Genomic DNA, 18,193 nt, shown 5'->3' with positions numbered 1-18,193 from the left:
TGCTGAACTGAGAAGCTAGAAATGTGCAGGGCTTCAACACAAGCAACAGATGGCCACAGCAGATACTGTTGGGTTTCTGCCTCAGGGCCACATTCTCCAGGAGGCTGCGAGCGACCAGGATGCCGTCACTATCACAGTCTTGAAATCTTGGGCACAATCAATAGTTAATACACAAGAAACAAAAACCCAGGAGATCCAAACCCAGGCAACGTTACATGGAGATTCCTTTGGGTGTAGCTTCAAGAAGTAAACAAATAAATAAGTGAGCATAGACCTTAAATAAACAATGATTTCTTTTGACGATTTCCTGAGTGAATATAAACTCTTATTGGAGGGGCAAAATAATGGCTATGAGAATGGGTGCCGTGTGATCTCACTACAGCGGATGGAAGACAGGAAAGGATGAATTGTGACTGCTATCCAAGAGTTAAGCTGGCAAACTACTCCATTTTAGCCTCACCATGACATCAGACAGAAAACAAAGGACTGGAGAGAGTAAAAGAACAAATAAAAAAAATGTCCAAAATGAAAACTCTGAGCCATCTTCTTCTCGCTGAGAAACACTGATTGCCCACTGTGCTTGAGAACAAAAGACAATGGGAGCGAAAGTGTGTGTTCTGCCTCACTTTTCTTCTCACAAGTTTTTCCTCACACAACAGTGGCTTTAATAGTTCTAAGATCTGAAACAAACTTTATGCCATGTAAGTATGTGCAAGCAAATGTTTCTAGCTACAGAAGCCCGATTTCTGCTCTAGCACAATAAAAAAAGTAACATGCAAAACTTGAAACTGCTTTAAATGTTAGCTCCATAAACATTAACACACCCGGTTTAATGTAACAGACATGTGAAGATAACTATCAAGTGTGGACTGCCAAAAATAAGGAGGAATTCCAGTTACAAGCAGAAACCAAATACAAAATATATTAGGCCTGAACAATCACTATAAAGTGCACTTAAAGTGCTGATTACAGCATTAGTTGTACTACACCATGTGGAACAAATTATATTTCAGTTTTGTTTAATGGTGACGCTAAATTTAGTGCTTAAGAAACATCACTTAACACTTTAAAAATATCTTGGATGTAACTATAAAATATACATAAGTGAGATGCTCTAGAATGCTCTTATTATAATCAACAAAGAGATTTGTGTACAAATTGAAAGGCATATTTACTGTATTATGTTACAGGGATGAACAATTAATCAATATAACCGAAATCACAATATGGTTTATCAATTGCAATGTCTAAAATTATTTTGCAGTTTGATATTTTCAAGTCAAAGCAACGTTATATAAATAGCACTTTTGATGATGCAGATCAAAGGGGAAATAGTGTTTATAAACAAGAGAAACTTAAAAGGCTCCCTGTGGTTTTCAATCAAAATAAATCCATAAATAACAAATTAATTGTACACTATAATAACAATACTATTAATAATTAATAATTACTCATTCTAAAATATTTCTATAAATATATTTAATATTTATTTTACAGTGGAATATTACAAAATAAATATTTAGATTTTGTATGCATTTAGTTACTTTTTATTTAATAACAACAATAATAATACTACAATTTTTGTCATTTTTTCAAAGCCCCTACAAACAGGGCATTATTAATGACCAATATTATATCAAATTTGAAAAACATTTTTGTTTAACCTGCAGCAATGTCACAACTTGCATCCTCTTTATCAAGCGATAGATACATCAGCATGTCATGTTTGTGTACTTAGAGCACATTTCTAACCTTACTGTTAGACACACACACAAACTCTTTTTCACTCACCACAGCTGACACAGCAAAAGAGATTCTTAAGCTTTCCAAAAACAACACTTTTCTTAAGATATCTTACACCGATCTAAAGATCCACCTGTTCTCCAACCATTATTTGAAGTAGTCTGTAGTCAATTTACTTTACCACTGCAACATCAGATTTAATCAGGCAAAATAAGTCTTGCAGTTTGAAATATGTAATCAAAAAATGACATGCAGTAACAGGCTGAACCTCAGTTGTTGCGACAGAGTGAAAAAGCCCACCTTCATCAGTCAAACAGTGAGAGATGAGGAGAGAAAGTCTGATTGGTTTCAAAACCACTGAGGCTCAGCAGCCGTCGCAGTAAATCTCACCTGCATGCAGGCGAAGAGGCGATATCGACTCCCACTGCAGGAGCCGCAATACACCATGGCCGAAAAAGCGACTTATTCATAGGTACCTTCAGGCTAAGAGAACTTTGTTTAATTTATGAATCTTATCGAGTCAACCGTACAGGGCCGGTCGAGGGGAAAAGCTTGTGAACAAGTCGAACGTGAGATTCACTTCGAGCACATTTATTTCAAAAAGTAAACAAGTCTAGGCACTTTACTGAGCAAACAATTTGATGTTTTTAATATTGATGCAGACTTTCGAAACAAGCCTCTCGAGCTGCGGGCTCCTTATTTGTGTTACTTGCTTCTATGGACGTCAGTCATTTAGCGATGCTTTTATTCAGAAGCCAATCCCATGCTAACACATGCAGAACCATTAGACTTTATAAGTTACACAAGCCGGCACACCTGCTTAAAATTGGCAGCAGTGCCCTAATGACCACGTGCCAACAGTGTTCAGAAACACTCGGCTGAGGTGTTATGGAAGGCTGTTTGTGTGTGAACGTGAGTGTGTTTTTGTTAAAAGCACCGTATGGTGAGGTGTTGAGCTTGGCTTTACCCTATTAAATATGTTGTATCGATCTCACCTTCTCCGTGTTTAACATCTGGTACTGCCACATTTGTTTGTGTGTGTGTGTGTGTGTGTGTGTGTGTATAAGTCTGTTGCTTGTGTCTAAATGGGAATCGTTATCCATTATCTGTGTACATAACACTTTAATCAAGTTTTGTGTACACAAATAGTGGGCATAATTGAATGAATGTGTGAACACGTTCCAGACATGCCTCTGTGTAGCTATATTATTGTATTTGTGTCTGGTTATATGAGACCTTGCTTTATAATTGAAGACCGTATGTGGCACCCCATGAACAGGGTATAAATAGGGATGCACTTTTTTTTTTCTTTTTCAAATGGTCAGTGAAACAAACGCTAAACCTTTAGAAGACAGGTTTTATCGTCCATGCATTTTTTGCCCACCATATATAAAAATATACAAAATACCAAGGTGTTTTTTTTTTTTTTTTAAGAAATAAATGTAAAATAAAAATACAATAATTGAACAACAATAATAATAACACGAAGAGAGAGACGCATTATAATTTATATTAAAATATATTATTAACGTTATATATAATAAAATAAATTAATAATAAACAAATTAAATACAAATTAAAAACATACTATAATATATATAATACAAATAAAAATGTATTAATTAATTAAAATATATTTAATAATATAATTGTAAGTAAAAAAATAAAAAATACCATAGAATGGGTAACAGATTTGCAAATTCAGTTTAAATCAAGCTGTCTTGCCATAGTTTGGGCCAAATATAGAATAAATAAAGGTTTACAGTTTACTAATAAACTTTGAATATACATACAGTACTGTGCAAATGTCTTAGGCCACTAGTATTTTCACCAACAAAAAAATGTTTTTAAGTCAGTTATTTCTATGTTTTGCTGTAGTGTGTCAGTAATAAATATCTGTTTACATTTTCAAACATTATTTTTGCTATTTTTTATAACAATCCAGTGAGATTTTTGTTTGCACAAGGAGTCTGATAACAGCCAGTGCTCCACACAGAGATCTGATCTCACCATCATCCAGTCTGTCTTTAATAACATGAAGAAACTGAGACAACCAAAACCAACATTCTTCAGAAATATCTTCACACAGAAGAACAAAATAAGTATAAACTATGACAGATTTTTGAGCATCCTTTTAACGAAAGTAATTGGACACCAAAGCATAGGTGGAATGTGCCATGTACATCTCTCTTTTTCTTTGATTAAGTCATCATACTAGTCTTACCTTCCATCTGTTTTCCAGCTTCATCAGGCTGGCCTGTCTGCATCTTCTTTTCCGGGCTACCTCCTTTCTCTTCCCCTTGACAGAATGAGACAGATTAACATATTAATGGATAAAAAAAAAACAATACTAATCCAATAACATTGTCCTTTTACGATTTGCTCACTTCTCAAAAAGCTCCATTCATAATTCATCCAGTTCAGAATTACCATCCCTTTATTTCCTCATTCAGATCCGGCAGCCGGTAAGATTACAGTTATCATTTTTAATAATGGGGCTCTGAGACAAATTTGAAGCCCTGCCCTCGAGAGTGAGGGGAGGACAGCCCCATCTGAGCGGAGTAATCGATCAAGGAAATGGCAAAAGGAGAGAGCGGGCCTTGATGATGCTCATCTGTTGCCTAAGGTGCACACACACAACGTATTTACGATCTTCCAAATGCAGGAGAAGTGCATTAGACTACTAGATCTCCTGTATGAAACGTACAAGATTAAAAACACGACAGCTGTTTCTCCTGCCCTCTCATACTGCCTCAAACGGCTGACAGCTTTCTGACAGCATATGCCTGTGAGAAAACACAACGCTGTTTATGTTTTCAGTTTTTGAGTCGTTTGCGTTCAAAAAGGCTGTGCGCTCACAGATAGCAGGCTCGTATTAAGACGTCAGCGCTTTGTATGTTTGGCGATTTTTGTAAAAACAAATCGAATAGAATGGTTAAACACACAATGGCAGATCTGAAAACCTGTAATGGCTTTACTAAGAGGATTTTCACGACAAATTGAGAGATTAGAAATTTCCTTGGCATCCAAGCTGCTAACCAGCCATCACGACGGACTCTGGAGATCCTAACAATTTCCGGAGACCATTTAAAAATGTTCCATTTCATCTCACGTAGAAAACAATCAATCGATACACAATCAAAAAACAAAATGCTTTTTTTGAGAGGGAAAAAATTGTCTTTCACATCTTGATGACAGGAATAGAGGCTTCCAAGCTGTCAATTCCTGCAGGAAACCTATAATGACTTGAGGACTGCAGGAAACCTATAATGAAGAGAGCTGCTCAATGCCATTATGAATGCAGTCACAATAGTTAGCAATATATAACATCAAAACACATATACTATTCAAAACTGAGATACAAAGTATTGGACAATTTCTTGTTTTCAGAATAACCGGAAAATATACATCCACTAAAAACCAGCATTTTAGGCCATTCTCATAAACACAAATCTCACTTAGTCCATTAGACATTCAGTGACAGACTTTTGTCATTATGAATTAATTTCATATAACAGCTCCTCAGCTCTCCTTTGATCAGTGTTGTCATAATTATCAAGTCACATGTGCCAGAAAACTTTTCACATCTAATTAAACTTCCAGCGAATTTAGATCAGCTTTACTTTCTAACTATCTATACATAATTACTGGCCTTATCAGAGAGAGGAATAATCAGATCCACAATATAAAAACCGTAGGCAATGTGGTAGAAGTGTTATAGATAGAATGTTAGAGCCAGTATTAAGATGCACAACTATCAGATTATACCAGTCATGCCAATTATTTTAAATAGATATTTTGATGGTCAACTTATAAGTCAGTGTTTACACTAGTTAAAGGAAAAGGAGCTATTAATAAAAGGCTTAAATGATCTCCTGCTATTAAGCTTAATAAAATATACACATCACATTTAACATTTTGTTATATGTGTTTATTTTTTTATCCTGTAAACCTACGCTCTTATTTTCTGTTATCTGTGTGTATAGACAAGTTTCTTCAACATCCTGTGAAAAAAAAAAAAAAAAAAAAACAGTGCGAATGATGTGTAAATCTCACCTGCAACTTGTGGGTCTTCTCCCTTGCCTTCTTTCTTCCAAGTCTCTTTTTCGCTCTCCTGTTCAACTTTCTTCTGCGCTGTTGGACTCGCCTCCACTAAAACCCAAAGAGACACACATAAATAACATGCATCTGGGAGAAAATGTCAGTCTCAGTTAAAAAGAAAACATTCCATAACAAAATAAATATCTTATGCTTTGAACAATATCACAGATTGAGTTCTCTATGTATCACGGGTTAATACTAACAAACTCAGTATGTCCTACTTCTAGTTCAACACATACTGTCAGAAGCAGAATAATCATGTTTTATTAAATATATTTCCTGGATTTCTGCTATTAGCATACTTCCGTCATACAAGTTTAAGAAATTTGACATCTTTACAGTGAGAAACCAAGTAAATGTGGAAACCGGATGCTAATTTTCTGTCCTTTACTCTCTCTATCATTGAAGGGATTGCTGTAGGCGTTTAATTGATCAGGGACGGCTGGAAAAACTTGCAGCATCTGGAAGATGGAGACCCTTTCTCTGATTCTCAACTGGATGGAGCAGATGTTCTTCTGTGTGTGTGAGTTGTGGGTTTGTATATGATCACTGCTTAAGCCTCTGATTAGTCATGTCCTTTCAGGTGCACTCTGGGTATGAACATGAGAATGTGAGTCTATGATATCTGTCTGTGTATGGGTTACTTAAGAAATGAGGATTAAAGGGTTCATATGATGTTGCTAAGAAAGAACATTATTTGGTGTATTTGGTGTAATGAAATGTGTTTATGTGGTTTAAGTAAAAAAAAAAAAACACATTTCCCACATAATGTCATTATTGTTTCTCCTCTATGCCCCACCTTTCTGTTATGTGTAATTTCTTACAGAGCTAATCGTTCTGAAAAGCGAGGTGTGCTCTGATTGGCCAGCTATACAGTGTGTTTTGATTGGCTGAATACCTCAAGCGTGTGATGGAAATGTTACGCCTCTTACCATACTGTGTTGCCGTGTCCAATTTGTTGACGAGACAAATTCAATAAAACCCATTACGAACAAGACATCTATAGCATCCAGTGGGTACATAATTGCTGATTATAATGATTTATACTGTCTTTTTACGCATCGCGCCACAGAAAAAAATAAAACCACATCTGCATTTGTGATCGGAGAAACGACAAAACAACTAGCACTACACTGCTCAAAACTAGCATTTGAATAGTTAGTGGCAAATTCTTTAAATATGAAAACCTACTTACAGGCCATTATTTGTCCGGACACCAGCATTGTAGGCTACTCTCCCAGGAAACATTTCTTTCTCTCGTAAAATGCGCTGCACATATCTGAATATTTGGTTTGACCTGTTCTGGAACAGTGTTGTAAATACAACTTAACCACTGATTTTTAGTTATGTCCTCTTTTGGAAGGCCAAACAAAGTAGTTTCACTTTCACAATGAAACGGCATCTCCACAACATGGCAGTGGCGGCAACAATACTACTGCAAGAATCTAAGTTACAGTGACGTAGACATGGGCCGTGTTGAAATGAGGGGTTTTAAGAGGGCATGGACAGGTCTTAACTTTTATAAAGTATATCTCTTTGGGTTTGAGTCTTGCAACTTTAGTGATCTTATCTATTCACGAACAGCTTGTAACTCTCCTAAGAGAAAGGAAAACTTGAAATTGCATCATATGACCCCTTTAAGTCTTGCATTACAGCTGCTGTCTTACAGGTGGATTGTGTGGGGAATCAGACCAGTTTGGCTAGCTTTTTGACATTTGTGGAACTTGTTGGAAATTGATAAAGATTACATTTATTTTAAATTGATTAGAAACTTGCCTGAATTTACATTGTTCAGCCTTCAGTGAATTTTAACTGTTGTTTTAGTGGGATGTAGTTGGATTTTAGTGGGCAGGACAGCATTAAGTAGGATTGATGAAGAAACATGTAAAATGTGAAAAATGTGCTTGTTATTATAAATGGAGAATCATCCACTGTCCTGTGGACACAGCTTCCATTTTCAAATAAAAACAGAGTATGAGAGCCAAATATGCTCTGCATTCAGCAGTTCATTTAACACAAAAGCAATAAGCAACAAGAGAGACTGTTGATCTTACCATAATGAAAAGTGTTCTTAGGCACCAATGTGAAATCATTAAAAAATAATTAAACCTAGTAAAATGATCATCTCAACAAAAGCTATTCTGTCAAGCAGGTACAAACTGTGACATTTTAGTTTTTTCAATGTTATTTTTGTCTCTTTTTTCCCCTTTCTTATATATATATATATTTCTTCTGAATGTTTTGTTTTGTTAAGCTCTTTGTTTGTACACCAATAAGAGATAATGTTTTTTATGATTCAAAAGACCGTTCAAAAGTTTGAGGTCTGTAAGATATAGTAATATTTTTGAAGATTCTTATGTTTCCAAGGCTGGTTCGAGAATAATATTATAAAGTATTATTACAATTGAAAAAAACTTTTCTATTTAAATATATTTTAAAATGTAAATCATTCCTGTGACAGCAAAGCTGAATTTTCAGCTTCATTACCCCAGTTTTCTGTGCCACGTGATCCTTCAGAAATCATTTTAATATGGTTGTTTTCTGATGAAAAACATTCCAAATTATTAGGACTGTTGAAAAGAATTGTGCTGCTTAATATTTTTTGAGGAAACCAAAGTACATGTTTTTTTGTTGTTGTAAAACTTAAAAATCTTAAAAAATCTAATTTGCCATATAGATAAATAAATAAACAAATAAATAAATACATAAAAATTAAGTGTTACTGATGGTAAAAGCAAGTAAATGTACATCTGCTTTGGTCCTCATTCCATAAATAAATTCCAACAATATAATATTATAAATATTTTTTTAATTTGAACAGCCAACTTGTCAAAAAAATGTAATAAAATAAACATTCAAATAAGAAAAAAAAAAAGGATTACAGTTCAAGGCCCCATGGACTCCATGCGTTTTATAATCAAATGTACAACAAATTTGATGTTTGCTGCAGCAAATCACTATACTCACTAAAAATGGCTATAAACCAGCGAATCTCAGTTCCAGTCCTCATGACCCCCTGTTCTGCATATTTTGCATGTCTCTCTTTGTTAATACACCTGATTCAGATAATCAGCTCATTAGAACTGAGCTCAGTGCATGAACTGTGTTCCCATTGACATGGTCCCTACACAGTGTTCATTGCTCCCTACTCCCTGAGCAGGGAAAATCTACTGAAGTTTAATTCACTTCAGAACATTTATTCACAGATTTGCGCTGTGCATCGTCTTCACACACGGAAAAGTGTGTCATCATATACCTCTGTAAATAAACACAATTTAAATTCACGTCTCGCACACTTCAGTGCACTTTGAATGGAACGTTCCAGTTCTTTTTCGAACTGGAATCATGGCGGAATATCCTGTGATGTCTACTTCGCAGGGCACTTACGACGTTCGAATAGAGCAAACATCTGAACCGATGAGAGAGACATACAAAATGTGCAGAGCAGGGGGATGCGAGGACTGGAATTGAGAACCGCTGCTATAAATGAAAGGAGTGTGCAATACGATTTATTAACTGTATATATAGTGAGAGGGAATATTGGTGAACCAGCACTCAAATTGACTTGATGAGTTCTAAATGATGGTTTTAATGGAGAGGAAATAGGCGACCCATTGCTTAAGACCGAGCCGTATTTAGCCGCCACTTTAGGGTAAACTGGAGCAGCTGTTTCAACCTAATGCCTTTAATTTGTGTTTGGGTCTCTCTCCCTCCCTATCTCATCCCTCTCTCTCTCTCTCTCTCTTTTAAAGAGATGTAGAGTCAGAGTATCCATCTGTGAGGTTCCAGCTAACACCTGTGTCTGTTCTGGAGTGGGATATAAGGCCGCAAAAGACATCAATTTTGCCCTCGCCCTCGCTGCCGCCCACACACACATACACATACACACTCCATCAGAAGAAAAACACAAAACAGGATTTAATGCACACACGTGTCCACCCTGACTCCATCCGCGTGGAAAGCGTTTGAAGTCGCAGTTCAGAGGGACACTGACATGCGTTCACATAATCAATGGAGGAGTGGGAAGTGTGTGGGGTAGTTTGGCTGTTTGTGCGAGGCTCATATCGCACCACCTGGGCAATATGGAGCCCTGGAGGCCTCCGTCCTTCATTTACAGATACAGAGACTCATGTAGAATTCTGTAGGAAAGTAAGAATTATATCACCCCCCCCCCACAAACACACACACACACACTCGTTACAGCCGCCCGAGGACTCCAGATCTTGCTGCATTGCAAGAGGAGCCCAGATTGCTCACTTTATTGCTAATTTAAAAAAGTGAATGTATTTCTTTGGTGAGGGAAAGCTGGTTTCATGATGTCAAGACTGTTTAATCTCTTACTGTCAGTGGCACAGGATTTATTTGAAAATTAAAATGGTATTTCCCTCATTTTAAAACCACAGGTGGTAACAAAGATTGTGGGTAGGACTCTGCAATATATCACACTTATTGAAATGTTGCACATATCTGTGAAACGTAAATGCGGGATGTGTCATTTTCTGTTTTTAAATACACTAAAAAATTCACTTTAAACACACATTATTACTTTTTTTATTGCATAACATTGAATTTTTGTTTTTATATTCATATATTGTGCAGTCCTTGTTGTGGGTAAACAACTGGTGCGTTCAGCCAAAGTTGTTTCACATTCTTCAAGAACAGCAGAATCATGGAATATCACAATATATTCCTGCATGAATGGACTATTTGTCATTTTCAGTTTATTTTACCATACAGAAGCCTGGCTGTTTACAGTTACAAATATTGATATCCATCAAATCAGCATATTAGAATGATTTCGGAAGGACCATGTGACTGAAAAAATGGCAGCAAAAAATTTGCCATCACAGGAATACATTACATTAAAAATATATATTAAAACATAAAAATATTTTTAAAATATTACAGATTTTACGGTATTTTTGTACTGTATTTTCTAAATATCTTGAGTCGAAGTTATAGTTTACATTTACAACCAAAAACTAGAGCAAGTATGGGAGCAGTTGTTACCTGTACTTTCTCCTTTTTCTGGAGGCTTGGCTTCCTCGTCCTTGGATTCGGCGTCAGGGCTCTTGCCTTTGGAAAACAAACAGACAGAAAAACAATTACACTCGTCTCAAAAAATATCTGGACACCCTAAAGACCCAGATGCACCCTAGAAGGACAGACGCCAAGGCAGAGACAGCAACATGGATGTCATTCGTTTTGAAAATAAATTGTTTCTTTTTCCCAAGCTTGGTTTGTTTTCCCTCTGAAATGAGATGTATTCAGCCAGGGTATGAATTCGACTCCTGTGGTTGTGTGTAAAACAGCCTGTATATGGAGGTAAAATTCATAAAAAGAACTCTTTCTAAGTAGGATTTGATACTGTTTGCAGATATATAGTCATACATATTGAAAATATGTGGAAAAAATAATAATACATATATACATACACATACAAACTATATGTGTTTATAGAAAAACACATGAATGAACAAGCAAACTTGAAAAACAATGCAGATCCATCTTTATGTGCCAGTTTGCACTCGTGATTCATGCGTCGCAGGTGCTCGGCACTCAGGTAAATTCAGATTTAGCCTCTGTCTCTGCACAATCTCCAGCTCCGCCTCACCTGCTCTTAAAAACCTCTCTGTTTTGCTTTCCTCCAGGGAACATAATTGCAAGTATCTCTGGCTCTTGGGTTCGGTCCAAGCAGAACATTTGCTTTGCCTCCTCTGCTTGGCGAGACTACTATTAATAATGCTCATAGCTACAGCCGTCAGAGTTGGTAGGGGAAAAGTAAATCAAAAGTTGGCGATAAGGATGTCAAAAAGCACTGATACTTCGGTACCAAGTCGATACTCTCAACCCAAAACAAAACAAAACAGCGGCTTATGAGTGTGCAAATGCGATTCAGAGCTCTGCAGTCAAAGTGACATTTAGTGCAAGCTCAACGGTAGCCGAGCAGAGACAGGCTGTGGCTGGTTTTGTCCTCGGGTTTAAATGTAAAGTTTCTATTGCTCTACATGAATACCCAGAGGGAGTCAGGCCATGCGCCTGTGAGTGTACAAGCGATCATTTCAGCGTGTGCAGTGGTGTGTGTCTATCGATGCACATGTTCTGATGTCTGTCAGTGTATGTTCGTGTGGATTGGAGCGAGGCGTCTCATTAAACAGATGCACCCCCAAAACATACACACACACACACACGCATGCACAAGAGCGTCATGGTAATAACTGTATCTGACAGCCACTCTCTCTGTCCGTAATGAGACAAGTTCAAGGACAACAGAGCCAATCCAGATCTTTCAGCGAATGGGTACAGCGTGAGACGTGAAGCGTAAAGACTGTGGAGAGACCCAGTGAGATTTCTTTTGCTCACTAGCATGTAGACTCCATGTGATTGGGTAATGTATATATTTTGCATGTTTTCTGATTGCTGTTCTCGCCAAAGGATATTATGAGAAATCAGGAAATATGCATTGGTCTGAAAAAGTATTGGTAAACTTTTAGATACTTAAGTCATACTTAAATATGAATGAATGTTAAATATTAAAGCATCTGCAAACAAATGGTGCTGGAGGTTTCAAGTGAACCAGATAGTGTCCAAATACTTTAATACTTGAATAATAATAATAATAATAATAATAATAATTGAATACTGAATCTCTTGTTTTATTACTTAAAATCTTAGACACATTTGTGAAAAGATGTGCATGCTGTATTTTCTAAAATTATCTGTTATTTTGTTGTCTAATGCAAATTCATTCACAATATTTTGAAACAAGAGTGTCTTAAGTGTTTAACTTTTTAGATGATGACAAACCTTCTAGGTCCTGGCTTTGCATTGCCACGTCCTCAGTAGATTCATCTGAAATACAGTATATAGAGAAATATACTTAATGACATGATTTTTGTCTTTTTTCTTAATCACCAGCACCCCCTCCCCCTTCAAAAAAAAAAAAAAAAAAAAAAAAAAGACAAGCAAGAAACATCTTTTTTTTTTTTTGGTCCTTTCATCAGTCTGCAGTTGCTAATCCCATATTAAAGAAGAGAGGATGATTGCTATCTAATCACTCCTGCTGCTGGCAGAAATGAAAGCACAAATTCCTCTGTGAAGAGGAACAGGAAAGATTCTGGCTGATGTTTGATTATCAAACATGTCTTTTTCTTAATGGCTTACTGAGGATGAAAAACTTCAGTGTGATTTTGATATTAAAATTTGATATTACAACATCATACAGATTATTTAATCCCATTTTAAATTTAGTTAGCGAAGTTTCAACCATTTAAACACAGAATGTTGCTTGGTTCCAGTTGTGGAGTTTGTTCCAAGGAGAACAAGCAAATCATTAAGTTGAAGTAGATAAAATAATTAATTGAGTACAGACAAACTGCTGTTGTTCCTAAATTGAGGTGACAAGACGATGACACAAGCTAAATATTAGGATAAAAAGACAGGAACATTTTAATGATGTGTCTTTCAGAAGAGACAAGCACTGTAAATCTGCAGACCTGCTCTTCTTGTTTGTAAAATATAACTACTCGGAAATTACTCTGTCTCAGGGCTTTGTACGAGAAGGTCAGTGCCAGGAAAAACAAAATTCTCTTAGCTTTGAACGATCAAACACAAAACGCCTACCTTGCTGGCTCATCATTTCTTCATCCGGCTTTTCATCTAAAAACAAAAGATAGTCATGGAGAAAAACACAGATGTATTAAGAAAAACATGCTACTGAAATTCTTCTGTTACAAAAACAAACGACAACAACAACAAAAAAACAGAAACAAAACATTTAGAAATAAACACAAATAAGATAACTGAACAAAATGAAAAAGATGAAAAAACTAAAAAACAAAAACAATCAAACGAAACCCACAAATAATCTAAGCAAAACAAAACAAGAGTAAAGCAAACCAAATAACAGAAAAAAAGTTTAAGCAAATCAAAACAAAACAGAATACAAACAAACCCCCCAAACACAAAACAAAATAAAACAACAACAACAACAAAAAAACGTTAGTATCATAACCCCAGCACATCGATGGGCATGTTAAAAAGTTGTCTGGCAGATTTATCTTCCCTCAAGATCCTTGATAAAGTAGTCCACACATTTGTCTAGAGGAACGCTCTACTACTGTGGTCATGTTTTACATCAAATATTTATAATAGCTCTGGCATACTGGATGTTTCATGGCTGCACTAATTTTGTGCTCTCTCAATATCTCTAGAGTGCCGTCCCAACGGACAGCTAAATACATCTCCGCAAAGTCCACACAGAACTCCCATGAGCCCATTGCCGTGCGTCCCAGGAGCTTACATGAATTTGTTTATCCCAGGTGGGTTTAATTTTGTCCTTTTCTGTCACTTTAGTCCTCTAAACTCGACATCTCCTCCTGCCTCTCTCGCCACTTCGGTGATATCATGATGCTCTACCAGACTCCCTCTCTCTTTAACCCAGATGGGGTTTGGGATGAATTGGAAAATGAAGACCCTGACACAAATAATCCGTTGAGCTTGACAATGGCCATTACGCTGCTGACATAATTGCCTTTTTTAACAAGCTGGTGTGAGAAGCAATTTTCCAATGTCTGAGCAATTTATTTTCTCACCACCACTCTTGAAATAATAAAAAAATGAAAAAACAATATGCTAAATGATACAGCAGACCTTCTTAAAAGGTACCGTGTTTTGCTGTTAGCCTTACCTCTAGTGCAGCTGTCAATTAAATTCAGCTTTACACACACTGGACCCCTCTACTTCCTCAATACTGATAAATCAATAACAGCAGATTATGATATAGTGACTTTTATTCGTTTAGAGGGCAGAGGGCAATTCTCCAGTGACCGAAGCTCAATGTTTTGCTCACTGTATGAATTATTATGTGGGAGAAGGCTAGTCACCCTGTGGACTTCGAGAACGTAACTTTACAAATGCTGCATTCACAGAAAGAAAGGAAGGTACTAAGCCATATACAGATTCATGTTGACCCACGATCCTGTGTGTGGGGTTAAATCACTGACTAAGGCACAGTCGCAGCTTCCTTTTGCTAAAAAGGCACTAGTCTTTGATGCTATTCTTATGAGAAAGCTGAAGGTAAATTGGATTCTGAAATCCTAAGATGATTAATCATCTCCGTTTCAATGTGAGGTCATATAACAGCACATACACCAGTAAAAGATGTTGTTTATAATCTGCAGACAAAAGCAAATTATTCGGAGAGACGAGAGCTGAGTCATGCATGCTTTCACGATGGCCTCTTTCACACGAGAAGCAGTTAAAAGCATAGAACGCAAAGTTAAAATAGTTAAAGGTGGAAGGTTTAGAAGTTTAAAATATGAGTAAGCTATTTCCTACCAGTGGTATTATTAAAGTGAGAGACATTGAAATAACCTAGTATAGAGCAATCCCAGCTATCAACAAATCACTTCTTGTTTATTACACATGCAAACAACAAAAACTAAGGCGAGTAAAGACAAAGAAAATAATAATTTTGAAGCATGAGAAAGGACATTTGAGGCCATGGAAACAAGCACTTGGTGTCACGTTTCATTATTTTATGAATTTATAAAACTGTAACGTTGAATAAGGATGTGAAGTTCAATGCAGCGACCCAGCAGAGAGTCGTTCAAGCAGCAGATGGCAGTAGTGTAACAGAGTTCAGATGAAAGAAGATACAGCACACGTTCAGGAGGACGCTCGCTTGCATACACAGAAACGCTTCTGTGAGCTATCTAGACAATATTTCTAATGCCATACATTTACAGTCACATTACTATGGATCCGTAATCATACAGCATTGAACAGCAGCACATGCCTCTTTCACATGGTGGGGGATTCTCTTTCCTCTCAGTTAGGCTCTCTGAACACAGTTCATGGTGAAGAAAACAGGCACCATGAAAAATGTATGAGACATGAGAGAGAAAGGTGAGTGAGAGTGTCACAATCAACAGATGCTGCTCAGTGGCCCACAATCTGAATTCTGCGTGTGTGTTTGTGTGTGTGTGGTGGCTACCACTTTTAAGAGGCGCACGTAACTCATGCGGTGTAGAGTCTTTTGATTCAGTGTCTCGATCTCTGTCAGGGATGGAGCTTAACGGCTGTGTTTCCAGCTGGGCAAAACTGTGGACTTGGAGACACTTGAGCCTCTATCTACAATATACAATTGTAAAACTGCCCCCCCTCTGTATAAATGCATCACTGAAGCTTCCTGTCGCTTGACCCCTCCTTCACTGTTTTCCTTTCCATCCTCTTCTTGTGTTTTCTTTTTCGATTTCATTGCCTCCATCTTTCCCTCACACACACATTCTATCTTTCTTTCTGTCAAACACATTTGGTTAATATATATTTTTTTTCCTATTTTGTGAACTGGAATGGCACAAAAATGTGTGTGCAATAACAAAATGTTTAAAGTGCTAATTAAAGAACAAATTGGGTAAAAATCAAGTAATGCAAAATTTAAAATACAATTAAAAATGAAGAAGTTAATTAAATAAACAACAATAGTTTTGCTAAAGCATTAGCAGTTAATCTGTGGGAATTTAAAAATGTGCAAATAATTATTACATTTAGAATCAAAAGGAATCAAAATTAAAATACATTCCTTATAAAGCAAAACATGAAATAATAATAAATAAAAATATTAAATGAATAACAAAATTAAGTAGAAAGAAATTAAATGTAAAATATAAACATTAGATACAAAGTATATGGTATATATATGAAAAAATATAATTTCATATAAAATGAAATTATTTTAGCCTACAAGTAGTGATTTTAAATTAGGCTAATGATATGCTGGATTATGTATCTCATAAAACTGTATTATATTATATTTAATATTTTATATTAAACTTTTTTTTTTTAGGGCTAATAATTTTTTTTTATAAGGGAATGATACTGAGAGCCCGTTTAAATGTGTAATTAAGAAGGTTAAACTTGATGAAAATAAGTTTAGTGATATAGATATGATGCCTCCACACACAGACCTGCTCTCTTTTTCTCTCCCTCTCCAAACATGCCCCCTCTGCCTTCTACATCTGCTGAGTACACAGTTAACAGCTCGACCTGCCGCTCCGCATCCTGATTCACCCGTCTAACCTGTCACCTCCTAATCTCTGAAATGCCGCACAGCACACACGCTAAAACACACACTCACCCCACAGGCCATCTGAAAAGCTATCCGGGGGCGCTAAAATGCTCAGTCCAGTTCTGTGAACAATCCCTCTCTTTTTCTGGCACACTGATCCCCTTATGTATGGATTTCACGTGGATTACATCACAAATCACTTCATCCCCCAAGAACTCTGTCAAGAAGTCCAGTCTCTCCACCCAAGCATCTCGTCGGCTCTCTTAGGCCACAACCCGGCGCTGATGGATCGGATTGAACGGATCGCCGCAGCCGGAATAACTGCGACTAAACCTGCCAGCCGCAGCTAATGCCCCTTTCTGTCTGTTTGTCTCGTGATCTGACTGACTTCTCCAGAAGAAGAAGAGCCTCTGAGATTCGCACATTCCTTTGCTGTGAAGGAAGGCAAGTGGGAGCTTATCTGGCAAAAGGTATTGTTTTCTTTTGCGCTCCTCGCAGGTAACCCGTTGAGGAACACGGGGAGAGTTCCAGATCAGTGCTTTCGGGGCCAGCTGTCCCCTGAGCATGTGAATGTATGAAGTGCTGCTTTAGGGAGAACAGCACTAATGCTTCTCTGTCATTAGCGGGCTGTCTAAAAGGCCCTCTTGCTCTAACCTCAGTTAGAGAGCATCCCCTCAGGGAGAGTAGTGAATGTGTAACACAAAGCAATATCCCACCACGGCTGTATATCAACTTCCTCTGTTCATGGAAAACAAAGTTTGGCCGGCGGGAATCCAATAGGCTGCAAGCTCTGGCTGAAGGGTAATGTGCATGCGAAGCTCATTTTCCATGAATCAGAAATGTGACTTCAAAAACATATTTAATGTGCCGCCGTACCTTGTTCCCTGAGTGACACTGCATTAGAGCGAATGCATTTGATGTTGGCGACAGCACTAGAGGACGAGGGGTGCAGCTAACACCTGTGGATAAATCATAGCTTTGTTCTGCTCCTCGCTGCCTCGTAACAAACGCTGTTGATTGAGCTCAACTTCTGCAGAGCAAAGCTTTAATGTTTACGCAGTCCTGTGAAGGTTAAATGCGGGCTCTAAACAAGGGTGTTTGTGACTAGATTGGTTCCCATTAAGTTTTTAGATATGCAAGAAATTGTGGAGGCAGTGGCACAAAATACAATCTGAATTTCTGAACTTGGTTTAGAAGCACACTGGTAACAAACATGCTTTGTAGTTTTACAGTAAAATTAAATTCAAATCATTTGATGGCGTTTCTTCTTTTGTCTTA

At 37.1% G+C, this 18,193-nt stretch overlaps 1 protein-coding gene across 2 annotated transcripts in view; it reads right to left on the bottom strand.

Moving 5' to 3' along the window:
• Positions 1–18,193, bottom strand: part of macrod2 (mono-ADP ribosylhydrolase 2) — a 489,520-nt gene that overhangs the window by 13,776 nt on the left and 457,551 nt on the right. For both annotated transcript variants that reach the window (XM_026223581.1, XM_026223582.1), the window contains 5 exons: positions 13,468–13,503; positions 12,652–12,696; positions 10,855–10,920; positions 5,800–5,895; positions 3,968–4,042 (listed from right to left, as the gene is read on the bottom strand). In XM_026223581.1, the coding sequence (XP_026079366.1) occupies positions 3,968–4,042; positions 5,800–5,895; positions 10,855–10,920; positions 12,652–12,696; positions 13,468–13,503 (318 nt within the window). The remainder of the gene's footprint in view (positions 1–3,967; positions 4,043–5,799; positions 5,896–10,854; positions 10,921–12,651; positions 12,697–13,467; positions 13,504–18,193) is intronic.

This window comes from Carassius auratus, chromosome 38 (genome assembly GCF_003368295.1).
Source record: "Carassius auratus strain Wakin chromosome 38, ASM336829v1, whole genome shotgun sequence".
In the NCBI taxonomy this organism is placed as follows: Eukaryota; Metazoa; Chordata; class Actinopteri; order Cypriniformes; family Cyprinidae; genus Carassius; species Carassius auratus.
The sequence above is the reverse complement of the archived record's forward strand: the minus strand, read 5'-3'. Positions and strand labels throughout refer to the sequence as shown.